General features: G+C 42.2%; 1 protein-coding gene across 4 annotated transcripts in view; it reads right to left on the minus strand.

Annotated features, from left to right (window-relative positions):
- The window catches only part of LOC133648655 (kelch-like protein 29), a 575,830-nt gene that overhangs the window by 54,189 nt on the left and 507,645 nt on the right, over positions 1-13,996 (minus strand). For all 4 annotated transcript variants that reach the window (XM_062044945.1, XM_062044946.1, XM_062044947.1 and 1 more), the window contains one exon: positions 165-347. In XM_062044945.1, the coding sequence (XP_061900929.1) occupies positions 165-347 (183 nt within the window). The remainder of the gene's footprint in view (positions 1-164; positions 348-13,996) is intronic.

Consider the following 13,996-nt stretch of genomic DNA (forward strand, 5'->3'; position numbering starts at 1 on the left):
TACTTTTTATTATGTTGGTTAACATGTAGGTAGTAGTTTCACTCACCTGAGAAAAGAAACCATCAGGACGCTAACTAGCCGCAGCAAGTTAGCGTTGGCACCAAGTCTAGTTTATTCATTCCGCCAACAAGACATGGTCAGTGAGGTCATTACACGGAACTTACCTGACAGGTAGATGTTGTCGCCGGCCGAGATGACGCTGAAGAACTCGCGGTCGTAGAAGGGCAGGCTGGCCAGCGGGTACCACTTGCTGTTCTGCGGGTTGAAGCAGGTGACCGCCGTCAGGGAGCGTTGGCCCATGCCAATGGCCTGGCGTCCCCCCACCAGGACGATGACCTCGGCCACACCTGGTGCACAAAAAACAGAGGTCAAGCATTTTAGGTTTGACCAAAAATATGTTTTTAATTTGATGCAGCTATTAATAAATGTACTTATTGTGAAAACTCACGCATGTTACTTTCAATTCTCTAACTCAAAGAACCTTGTTGTCGGAGATCTGCTAATATACATTCTGGGTATTTTAATACGATTTAGAGTTAATAAAATAATATTTTTTGAGAGTTACAACGAGAAAATTATACAGAATGGGTGGAATGTTTCACGTTTTAAGTTTACACGACAGGTTTTCCCCTTCCCCTTCGATGTAGCCCCAATTTTAAAATTCAGTGGCGGGCCGTGCGTTTCCCACCTTGGCCTTCAGTGATGTCCGACTTCAAAGATTACCTCTCAAAATACCATCATTGATGTCACCACATGACCATTGCTGGGGAAATATTGTACAGAAACACATTCATGCACTACTTTGCATTGAACACATCAACAGTGTACAAAACGGGTAATTTTCTGGCGCATTTAAAAATCAATTAAAATGCATCAGCAATTAAAAACTAGGGATGTCCGATAATGGCTTTTTGCCGATATCCGATATTCCGATATTGTCCAGCTCTATCAACCGATACCTATATCGACCGATACCGATATAAACAGTCGTGGAATTAACACATTATTATGCCTAATTTGGACAACCAGGTATGGTGAAGATAAGGTCCTTTTTAAAAAAATTAATAAAATAAAATAAGATAAATAAATTAAAAACATTTTCTTGAATAAGAAAGTAAAACAATATAAAAACAGTTACATAGAAACTAGTAATGAATGAAAATTAGTAAAATTAACTGTTAAAGGTTAGTACTATTAGTGGACCAGCAGCACGAACAATCATGTGTGCTTAAGGACTGTATCCCTTGCACACTGTATTGATATATATTGATATATAATGTAGGAACCAGAATATTAATAACAGAAAGAAACAACCCTTTTGTGTGAATGAGTGTAAATGGGGGAGGGTGGTTTTTTGGGTTGGTGCACTAATTGTAAGTGTATCTTGTGTTTTTTATGTTGATTTAAAAAAAATAAAAAAAATAAACCGATAATAAAAAAAAACGATACCGATAATTTCCGATATTACATTTTAAAGCATTTATCGGCCGATAATATCGGGCCGACATTATCAGACATCTCTAATTAAAACATATCTTATGTGGTACTGTCAAAATAAAAATTTCAAAAAACATATTAAATGTGAAAAAATACAATATTTGAACTCACAATTTGTAGCACCTATTCGACGCCGTATAAGCCAGTGGTACCCCTCGTCGTTGGCTTATTCGAGTGGAAATGGTGAGCATTTCATCGCCAGAACAGCTGAGCTAGCTTCCGGGGTTGTCCGACATCGTCTCACAAAGTGTAGTTTCTCTTTAAATATCCTTCTTCAAAGTGGCCTTGCAAATATATATCTGCCACCTAATCAACGTTTTGTTCTCCTTCTCTGCTATCCCGGTCTAGTTACGGCGCAAGACTTCCCACTTCCTGCTAAATTGAAACTTGTGAATGGATACTCACTTTGGAATGACAAGTGAGTATCCAATTACAGTCTCGTTAACATCAGGCTACTTAAATAGGCTACTGTCAACAACTTGTGATCTGATTGGCTATCGCAACTGTCTATCAACTCTATGTTCTAAAATTCATCCGCTAACGGTCCCAGTGAGTATCCAATATCAGGACGCATAAATGTCACGTTCAACGTGAGGCCATCTAGAAGGCCTTACTGACGACAACTTGTGATCTGATTGGCTATCACAACTGTCTATCAACTGTATGTGCCCGTTCACTTACAGTGCACGTACGCCTGCATTGTTGATTCTGAAGGCCTGTGGCAGATTTGGTACAGCATGGCAACATAAGCTATCTGAATTCTGATTGGATACAAACTAAAACTAAAAACAACAGCACTGGAAGGAGCTTAATATGACATGAAGATAATATAAATACTTTTAGATATTTAGGGAAAATAAATTAAAACATTATTTTATCTTTAAATATGATCATGATTTCTGGTTATGTTATGATGGCCCACCACTGCTAAAATGAGACAAACTTATGCTACTTTAGTAACACTTAGAACACAATAACTATTTAAAAACCAACAACTTCATTTTGAGGAAAAAAAAGCCTCTCACATCCAGCAGACAGCATCTTAAAGTCTCACCAAGGAAAAAGGTCCACTCAGCTGGCAGCTGTCGACTAAGCTCCATGCATGTCGGCCTCAGAAAAGCCCCTTTGTGAGGGCTGTCGTTTTGTTTTCTTCTTTCAGCTTTGACAGAAAAAAAAGCTTGCAATAAAAAGGAAAAAAAAAATCTAACAAAAGAGGATTCTTTTGTTGTTGTTTTGTAAGCTTCAGAAGCAACAGTAGCAAGAAGAAAGACGTCTGACGGTGGACATTGAGAGAATGTTGAGAGTATCGATCGAGGGAAAGGGATGACGCGCTTGTTGGCCTTGATTTAGAGTGCATGAAGATCAGCCCCTCCATCCCTCCTCACCTTTTTTCTCCCCCTGCCGGGCACCCTCCCCTCCATCCCTTCCCTCTTGGCTGGCTCACAAACACACTGCTCAGGCGTGTCTGGCTGACGGTTGTCGCCCGACTGAGAGCCGCTTAGTGGCAGCCAGCCAGCCGGTTTGTGTGTTCTGCATCACTGGTGTCTTTATACCCGCTCGCCCAGACTCACAGTTGGTGTGTCAGGTAAGGGTGCAAACAGCATCAATGTGTTTTCCCACTCCCTAGTCACTAAAGCCCCGGGAGCATGCAAATAAAGACGCACAAATTAATTCGCGCCTATCGATTGTGACTCCACCATGCCGTCGTGTACAGTGATCAAAGAGTGCATGTTTACATCATTTAGCATCGCCAAAAAGAGGCGCGCCAACAACACCCACCCTCTCTGCATGACACATGAATATACAAGACGTTCACGCCAGTGGTGTGCCGTCAGGGCCAGCAAGGCCTTCTCTGCTGGCCTAACATAACCAGAAATCATGATCATAATTAAAGATAAAAGTATTTTTTAATTTACTTTCCCACCAATCAAGCCTAGTGGACAGATGGATGCCATTTCTTGGTAAAAAGTGTGCCAAAGTGCAACTGAAAGACTCTCAGACCATGAGAAACAAATTTATCTGGTCTGATGAGACAAAGATTGAACTCTTTGGTGTGAATGCCAGGCGTCATTTTTGGAGGAAACCAGGCACTGATCATCACCAGGCAAATTACATCCCTCCAGTGAAGCATGGTGGTGGCGAAGTTGGTAGAGTGGCCGTGCCAGCAATCGGAGGGTTGCTGGTTACTGGGGTTCAACCCCCACCTTCTACCATCCTAGTCACGTCCGTTGTGTCCTTGGGCAAGACACTTCACCCTTGCTCCTGATGGGTGCTGGTCTTCCGGGACGCTACAATATACACCCCCTGCTACCCTAACCCCCCTCAACCCCGCCCCCCTCAACCTCCTCATGCTCTCTCAGGGAGAGCATGTCCCAAATTCCAAGCTGCTGTTTTGAGGCATGTTAAAAAAAAAAAAAGCACTTTGTGACTTCAATAATAAATATGGCAGTGCCATGCTGGCATTTTTTTCCATAACTTGAGTTGATTTATTTTGGAAAACCTTGTTACATTGTTTAATGCATCCAGCGGGGCATCACAACAAAATTAGGCATAATAATGTGTTAATTCCACGACTGTATATATCGGTATCGGTTGATATCGGAATCGTAATTAAGAGTTGGACAATATCAGAATATCGGATATCGGCAAAAAAGCCATTATCGGACATCTCTAATAAATACAGTGCGCCTTGCATGGCAGCTCTCGCCATCAGTGTGTGAATGTGTGTGAATGTGGAAATAGTGTCAAAGCGCTTTGAGTACCTTGAAGGTAGAAAAGCGCTTTACAAGTATAACTCATTTATCATTTATGCTGTGGGGATGTTTTTCAGCAGCAGGAACTGGGAGACTAGTCAGGTTAGAGGGAAAAATTAATGCAGCAATGCAAGGAATAAAACCAACACTTGCCATCCAACCTGGTGGAGCTTGAGAGATGCTGCAAATCTATGTTTGAGTCAAATAGTATCCTTTCACAAAAAAAGGCCAAACCAATCACCACGCTGGTAGGAGTGAAGGCGATAAGTTTGGCAGGTGTTTTAAGAAAATGTGCTACCTGTAAAAGTTTGCAAAGCAACACTACTCAGCATGCACATGCATCAACGCTAAAGGTTTCGTCAAACAAAATAACCATAGCAAGTGAAGTAAAAAAGGTTGCTATAATGTGGACATGTTTAGCATGATTTTATATAGCAGTAAACAAACCAAAACCAAGACAGTATAAACCTTGATTAACCTAAAATGCATGGCTGGTTGTCTATAACAGTGGTTCTAGAACTTTTTTCAACAAGTACCACCTCAGAAAACACTTGGCTCTACAAGTACCACAATAAAGACAAACATTGATATACAGTAGCATAGTAGGCCTATGTATTCATTAAAAACAAGGCAGATGTTTTATTTATCAAGTATATTGTAACATTACACACAGTTTGAACAGTAACACTGTGTTTCAATACGGGAAAATAAAACTGTTACATTACAATATTTAAGTCGGTGATTCTTTGGCATACCACTTGTGACAATCACTGGTCTATACTGTATGGCAGGGGTCCCCAAACTACGGCCCGCGGGCCGGATAGGGCCCCCCAGCATCCAAAATCCGGCCAGCGGGAAGTCCCCAGTTAAAACTTTTTTTTTTTTTTTAAATTATTAATATTTTTTTAAATTTGTCCTTACTAGTCCATTTTCTACCATCTCCTAGCCACTCAGGCAAATCATATTGTCTAAAAATGCATTTTACCATCGATAACGTGACATGCAGCAAGTGCACTCTTTAAGTCAATTAGTGCGCGAGGAATATATATGTATGAATACGTATATATATATATATATATACACACACACATATAGACACATATACGTATATATATATACATATATATATATATATATATATATACGTATATATATATACATATATATATATATATATACGTATATATATATATATATATACATATATATATATATATATGCAGAGGACAAATTTCACCACACCTAGTGTGTGTGTGACAATCATTGGTACTTTAACTTTAATATATATATATATATAGCGCGGCCCCCAGCCAAATTGTTTTACCCCAATGCGGCCCCGGAGTCAAAAAGTTTGGGGACCCCTGCTGTATGGTGAAAGAATGAATGTCAACAACTGTTTAATGAAAATTACAAAAGCACTTGTTCCAAGACCTATTTCAGGCATTTTCTGAAAATTGTATAATCTATAGATAGATAGATAGTACTTAATTAATCTAGTATCAGTCAAATTCATGACAATTTATTCCCCGCATTGATTTCTGTTTCCTTAGCAGCACAAGTCGGGACTTCTGGCAACAAATGTGTGTTCCTAATTCTGGAATCATACACGCGTGTGTTTTCTAATCATGGCAGACTTGGTAACAGACAACGAAGATGACTATTTTTGTGCAAATGAGCATTAACAACCTTTCTGAATCTTAATATATGGAGGATGAACTACTGCTTATAGAAGCTAGCACGAAGAAGAGGGTGAGACGTTGGAGCAGACGGAAGCTGGGAGAGTGAGGTGAAAACGACAACGCTATAAATGTGGAACTTGGAGACAAGCTATTTCGACATAAATGGATTGCTTACCCAAAATCAACAGGAAACGTCCCTGGTCAGCTGGACCAGACACACAACTCCATCGAGTGAGTCACTATAATATCAATCATGATACATGCAGCACGTCATGCGTGTTAATACAACTACATACACTGTCTGGCTAGCTGTGTACAAACAAAACATGAAATGTGAGCTAATACTTTACAGATCCTGTAAAATGATTGTTCATGTTCTTGAGCCAGTACAGATTGGTGTTCTATCGCATTGTTTGTGCATTACAAACTCGAACCTGATTCATGTTGTTATAAAAGCTAGCTCATCTTTTACCGTAGTTAGCTTTTACGGCTAATCCCGTAGCATGGCGATGTGTTTGTACGACAGAAAAATAGTTCCTCAGTGTTCTCTCTTACAATAACAATTTCGCTACAGTTTGGCTATTATACCAATTACGGAAGTTAAATGAAGTATTGGTGACGGTTTTTGAATGCATTTTAAAGTTATTTAGAGGTAAAACTGATTGCTCCCATTAGCTGCATTGCTTGCTACTCAGAACGAGTCAATTTTTACATGTTAGAAAGCGAAAAACAAAAAACAAAAACCTTTGTCTTCTTGTCGCTTATAATGATTGTGAACAATAGGCATTGTTGTGATTAGCTACACACGAGAAGTATTATAGACTAATCTTGATAATAACTGGACGTAGAAACTTCTTAATTCTCAGTTTAGCCCAGGAGCTCTTTATTTAGTTTACCTCTTGGTCGAACTCCGGCATATCCTCCACTTCCGGTTAGTGAAGTGCCATACATCCTGTTACAGCAGTAAGGAACAGACTTTCACAATAAAGGTTTCAGCTGTAAACATTACATCTCCCTTCAACAAAATAAGATGTGTATATGGAGATTGTCAATGGCATGCAGAAAAACTAAGGCACTTAAACACAATTCTGAGCCGCAACATTTGAGTCATAATATACTGTAAATCTTTAGCAGTGCAAATAACGTCGGTACACCATATAACATCAGTATATTCGAAAGTGCTGCAGTATTTAAGTGTGTTACTTCTGGAACAAAATTAACAGCAGTGAATATCTCGCAATGTAACCTATTAATGTAGTGCAATGTTACAAAACAGGTCCTTTTTTTTTCTTCTTCTTTCCAATCTTTTTCTTTTTCTTTTTTTTTTTTTAGGGCAGCGATCCGCCTACACCCTTTACAATCAATTATAAGTCGAGGACTTGCCTCGGCCTTATGACACGTCCATACCTTGTGCGTTGGCAAGGCTCGGTGTGAGCAGGTTCACACACAGAACTGGTGTGATTATGTTGCGCACTTGGGTCCTCTGGTGTAGTGTTGGAGTCATCATCGCTGGCCTCTGGCTGCTGTGTGATGGGTGTGTGGTTGTCTAGCAGGTGCCGTCGGTTGCGTCTGAATGACTGTCCATCACTGGTCTCGATGTGGTAGCTCCGCGGTGTCTCAGCTGGTCGGATGACTGTCGCTGGTTTCCACGTGCCATCACCCTGCTGGAAACGGATGGGTGCTCCGGCGAGCAGCGTTGACAGCAGTCTGGTAGATCTGTTGTACTGTTGTTTCTGGTGCTGCTGGCAGTTCTCTCTCCTTGCACGTACAGTAGCCTCGGGGGTCACCTGAGGTCGAAGTTGTTGAGTTGTCGTGGGCAGGATGGAGCGCAGCCTGCGGCTCATCAGGATCTGGGCTGGGGATTTTAGTCCGTCAACTGGTGTGTTTCTATACTCCAGAAAGCAGAGATAGGGGTCTTTCTTGTCCTCTTTGGCCTTGGTGAGGATTCGCTTTGCAGTTTGAACAGTTTTTTCTGCTAAGCCGTTGCTCTGCGGGTAATGTGGGCTTGAGGTGATGTGCTGGAAACCCCATGACTCTGCGAACTGCTTGAATTCACTTGAGTTGTAACATGGCCCATTATCACTGATGACTCGGTGGGCGATTCCTTGCCTAGAAAACACTGCTTTCATCTTGTGAATGACAGCGGCTGTGGTGGTGATATGCAGGCGCTCAATTTCAAAATATCTGCTGAGGTAGTCACAGATGATGATGTAGTTCTCAGAGTTCCATGTGAATAGATCTGTTGCTACAGTCTCCCATGGGGTCTCTGGAATGTCATGTGAGAGCATGGGTTCTTTGGTGTTGGCACTACGATGTGTTTGGCATATGTCACATCTTTGGACTGTTTCCTCAATCTGTTGACCCATGCCAGGTCAAAACATTATGTCTCTTGCCCTGTGTTTGCTCTTCTCAACTCCTAAATGTCCTGTGTGGATGCATTTTAGCATGTGTTGTCTGAGCTTGTGTGGAATGATTATTTTCTCACCCTTTAGGAGGATCCCATCGGCTTCTGTGATATCGTTACGGTGGTTCCAGTAATCGCTGACGAGTGGGTGACATCGTTTTCGTGTCTCCGGCCAGCCTGACCGGATGACTTGCTTTAGCTTGGAGAGCTGCTCGTCCTGAGCTGTCTCCATTTTGATGTTGTCCAGCCTGTCAGTACTCACCGGGGCTGTGCTAATGACAGTATGCACTTGTGTCTCCATAGCCTCGGATAGAGACTCGTCCTCTTCATCCATGGATTTTCTCGACAGTGTGTCGGCTACAGGGATCTCTTTGCCTGGTCTGTGGGTGAGAGTTATGCTGTATTTTTGTAATGCAAGCATCATGCGTTGTAAACGCGGTGGAGCAAGGGCTAGGGGTTTTCGGAGAATGGTCTCTAGCGGTTTGTGGTCTGATTCCACAGTTATGTTACGCCCATAGAGGTACTCATGGAACCTTACACCCATACAGAACTGCATACAGCTCCTTCTCGATTTGGGCATAATTTTGCTCTGTGCTGGTGAGCAGCTTGGATGCATATGCTACAGGTCTTCCTTCCTGCATGATGGTTGCACCCAGGCCGTTTTTTGACGCATCCACTTGCAGTGTCACTTCTTTTTCAGGATCAAAGTAAGCCAACATTGGCCCTGGCTCCGCTGTGATGATCTCTTTCATCTTCTGAAACGCATTATCATGCATAGTGCCCCATATGAACTCTGTGTCCTGTCTTAGCAGTAGTCTGAGTGGTGCACACACCTCAGCTAGGTTGGGTGCAAATCTCGCTAGGTAGTTGACCATGCCTAGCACGGTTTCGAGCTCTGCCTCACTTGTTGGTGGTGGCATGTCTCTGATGGCTCTCACCTTAAGTGGGTCTGGTTTCAAACCGTTGGCTGTGAGCTTATGGCCAAAGTAGCTCACCTCAGAAACACAAATGCGGCATTTATCTGGAATCAGGCGTATGCCTCTCTTTCTGGTGCGGTCGAGCATGGCTCGGAGATTGCTGTCGTATTCCTGCTTTGTTTTTCCAAACACGACGATGTCGTCAACGATGCCAGCTACTCCTCTCAGGCCTTCGTATGTCTCATCCACTCTCCTCTGGAACTCGTCCTGGGCGGACACAATGCCGAAGGGCAGCCTGAGGAAACGGTATCTTCCAAAAGTGGTGTTAAATGTAGTGAGCAGTGAGGATTCCTCACTTAACTTGATTGCCCAATACCCTGATCTTGCATTTAGGATGCTGAAATACTTTGCCCCTGCTAACTTGGATGTCACGTCCTCCCGTGTGGGTAGGGGGTAATATGGCCTCATTATTGCCTTGTTTAGGGGTCTTGGGTCTAGGCACACTCTGAGTTTGCGTGTCTTGGGCTTTTCGCACACTACTAGGGCATTAACCCACTGGGTGGGCTCTGTCACCTTGCATATTATTCTGTCCCTTTCCATGTTGTCTAGCTCTATTTTTAAACGGTCTTTAAGAGCAGATGGTACCCTCCGTGGTGGGCAGACAACTGGTGCTACTTTGGGGTCTATTCTGAAATTGCATTCGCCTGGGAATGTGCCGATGCCTTTAAAAACATCTGAGTACTCACTTAGGATGTGGTCTGACTGGGTGCTGTTCCCTTCGTCACTGTCGACTGCGTACACTACTTTGATGAGTCCCAGGGCCTTGCAGGCTTTGTAGCCTAGGATGGGTGGGCCTTTACAGTTCACTATGTAGAACTTTTCTGTGGTTGACTTAGCTTTGTATGTACTTGCTATTTTGCAGTAGCCGTTCACTTCCAGCGCATGTCCGCCGTAGCCTGTTAACTTACGGTCAGCAGTCATTAATTGTGTGCTGGGCATTAGCGCATTAAAGTCTTTGGCTGGTATCACACTTGCTTGAACCCCAGTGTCCAGCTTAAAAGTCAATTTCTTGTTCTGTGGCCCCAATCCAATGGCTGCATATGCACTTTCCTCATCTTTTTTTTCTGTAGTAACAGTGTCCACAAATAGCTCTGAGCTGTCATATTCATTGTCTTCACCAACTGTGTGGATTTCTCTGTGCACTGTTCTACCTGGGGTGTGGGACTTAGTTTTGCACACTTTTGCATAGTGGTTGAATTTTCGGCACTTTAAACATTGTTTACCTTTTGCTGGGCACTCTGTTGATTTATTGTGGTGTCCTCCACACTTGCTGCAGGCATTTTCATGCACTTTTGGGCTGTCATGGTGCCTGCTAGCTCCCTTTATGAAACTTGGCCTTCCAGGTTTGCGGTGGATTGCGTGTACTTCGTGGCTACCGTTAGCCATAGCCTTTAGCTGCACTTGTGATAGCTCATGGGAGCGGGCTATATCGATCGTTTTTTCGAGCGTGAGCTCCGGCCCCTAGCTGAGTAGTTTTTCGCGCACTCTGGGTGAGTTGGTAGCGAAAATAATACGGTCCCTGACCATCTCGTCGCTGTCTGTGTAGTTACAGTCTTTAACTAGTAGCTTGAGATCTGTCACAAAGTGCTCAAATGACTCACAGTTTCCTTGCGTCTTCTCCTGGAATTTATATCTTGCAAATATAGGGTTTGCTTTCGGGGTGAGGTATTCTGAGAATCTGTCGTAATATGTTTTTAGCAACTTAGCTTCATCTTCAGTCAGTGTCCACGTGTTGCTGATGTCCCGTCCTTTGTCGCCGATCCACAGCAGAAGAAATCTGCATTTTTCCTCTTCTGCTCTCTGTTTGAGCGGTCCTGTGAACATGAGTTCTGCCTGTTGCTTGAATCTCCGCCACGCATCTGGTAGGTTAGATGAATCCCAGTCCATCTTCGGGGTAGGTACGCCAAACGCTTCCATTGTTGACTTCTTCCCCGCCTTTTTTTTTTTTCGACGAGTTTACTTTTTTCTCGCGGGTCTGTCGTCTTATTACTTTCACTCTGACACCAGGTTGTGATTAGCTACACACGAGAAGTATTATAGACTAATCTTGATAATAACTGGACGTAGAAACTTCTTAGTTCTCAGTTTAGCCCAGGAGCTCTTTATTTAGTTTACCTCTTGGTCGAACTCCGGCATATCCTCCACTTCCGGTTAGTGAAGTGCCATACATCCTGTTACAGCAGTAAGGAACAGACTTTCACAATAAAGGTTTCAGCTGTAAACATTACAGGCATAATTTTAAAAAAGTGCAGTTCTCCTATACATGTTGCGTTATGTTAAGTTTGAGTGTGTTTACTACATTATCAATTATTAACATTACTTTGTTTCCATAATTATTGCAAATACTTTTAAAATGTGCAGTTATTTCTTACTATACTTATTGTCACCAAGTTTTAAGCAAACCGATGATTTGCAGTTCAGTGAAACATTTAAAAAACATTATTATATGACATTCTGACTACTAAATAGCATTTGTACACAAACATTTGGGGTATTTTTTTCAGCAAATTGTACTTATGCGGCAAAAATGTGATTAATGTGATTAAAAAATGAATCACTTGACAGCCCTATTTTAAACTAAATGTTCTGCTTTGCACGTTAAGAAAAAAAGTGCATTTAATGAACAAGAAGGCCGGTGGTCCACATGTAGTACACGTGAGCGCGCACGGATACTCTGGGCACTTTCCGCCCGGTCGCACATGTCAGCGGGAGTCCACATCTGGCGTTCTGAATCCCCCCCGACCCCACCCCCGAGCAACCAACACGCTACTAGGCTAACATAACTCAACACGGGCCTGTCAGAACACAACAGAACGCGGAAGGGAAGGGGCGGGGGTGGTTTGGGTTCACGCTCAGGAGCACATGAGCGGTGCGGGTGAAGCCTCGCGGGGGCCGCCGCCACTCATGCAAGGGGTTGGATGGAAGTTTGCTGTAAGCAGCAAAAGGAGACGAGGGCGGGGTGAAGATTTTTGACAAGCTGCTGTTTTTCTTCCTGACGACTTTAAAGTTGACACACTTTGGGGAGTCTTGACCTCTTCTGGGTTTTTTTTTATTTTTATAAAGACAACTTCAGAATGTATTTTTTTTGTTTAAAAATAGAACAAGCACATTCTGAAAATGTACAAATCATAATGTTGTTGTTGTTGTTTTTTTTACACTTACATGTTGCGGTTAATTGTATTCTATCTTTATTTGTCATTATTTTATACTTTCTGAATAAATTATGTGAAAATGTTCATCCGTCAATTCATTGGTGTTAATTTTCAATCTATCAAGATGAAAAAATAATATCAAAATCAAATTACAGTATGTTATTTATGTAGTTTGATCATTTTCCTCGACTGGTGCACTAACATCATGTGGTTTATGTATTTGTTTACATATGTAGCATCATCTACAAAGAGACAAAGAATTGCTATTGCAACATCTAATGGACACATTTAGAACAGCAGTTTCTTTCATTCAAAAATGTTGGCTCATTTTTTATCCTTAGCCAACTTATCTCACGGGCCGGTTAAAACCTGTTAGGGCTCTACATTTGACACCCCTGGAATAGACAGACACTTGTTTGCGTGATGTGTATGTGAATAGACAGACAAATGTTTTACATGATATGTGTTTGTAAATTGATCAAGAATTGTTTGCTCCCAAAAATCTGTCATCAGTAGCAACTTTGCATTAGGGCAGTGCTTCTCAAGTATTTTTTTGTTACACCCCCCTGGGAAGTAGAAAATATTTTGCTCCGCCCCACTCGCCACCGTGACTATAAATAGTAGAATTTCTCTATAAAATTGTTACATCTACACCTCTGCACAACATTGTAGACTTATTAACATTAAAAGAAACAACACACTGGCCTTTCCTCGTCTCTCACCGTGGTTACAGTGAAGCAAAGCGCTACATACGCTTCATTATATTCTGGTACGGCAAAAAAAGTATGTTACCCGAAGTCACATGTGCCCCCGTTTTTGAGAAGAACTGCATTAGGGGCAGAGGATCCAGTGACCAATCAGATCCAGGAAATGGTGCTATTTCCTTCGGCATATTTGTATTTGGTACAGAGCAGTGATCCAAGTCTGAAATGAGTACTGTAAATAAATGAGCTTGCACGATCCTTACACAGGGGTACCTCAGTTTTCATAAGACCCACTTTTTGGATGCTACCAAACCGAGGTTCCATGGTAGTCTTGTTATTGTAACCCTTTGTTTAGACTTCATGTTTTTTTAATGGCAGTTATAGTTAAACCTGCTGTATTATGCCTAGCAACCAGCAGCAGCAGCAGCTTTGCAGTGGCTTTGCATCAGGGCCGGCGGGTCACCATTCCCCATGCGGCCCACCTAAGCCGCCCGGCAGTACCGGATTTACCATATCCGAGTCACATTTATAAGGGCCGTCGTTGAAGATTTGGTCGATAAGACATCACAAACCCCCACTAAGAATGTCCTACTGTTGGACCAAAACAAATACGACTGTTGTGATCCATCTTTTTTCTACGGCGCTTATCCAACCCGACTTATGGACGAGAGGCGGAATTACATCAGGCACTAGTCACCTGTCAATCACAGGACTGACCGGTAGATACACTCAACCGCTAATCAACAAGGTACATAACATCTTCGTTAACAAACGTAGCGTTCTGGTTTGAAAACTTGGTTAATGTACGTGTTTTTGTAAAAATTTGGTGA

The sequence above is a fragment of the Entelurus aequoreus genome, linkage group LG04 (genome assembly GCF_033978785.1).
Source record: "Entelurus aequoreus isolate RoL-2023_Sb linkage group LG04, RoL_Eaeq_v1.1, whole genome shotgun sequence".
NCBI classification, from domain to species: Eukaryota; Metazoa; Chordata; class Actinopteri; order Syngnathiformes; family Syngnathidae; genus Entelurus; species Entelurus aequoreus.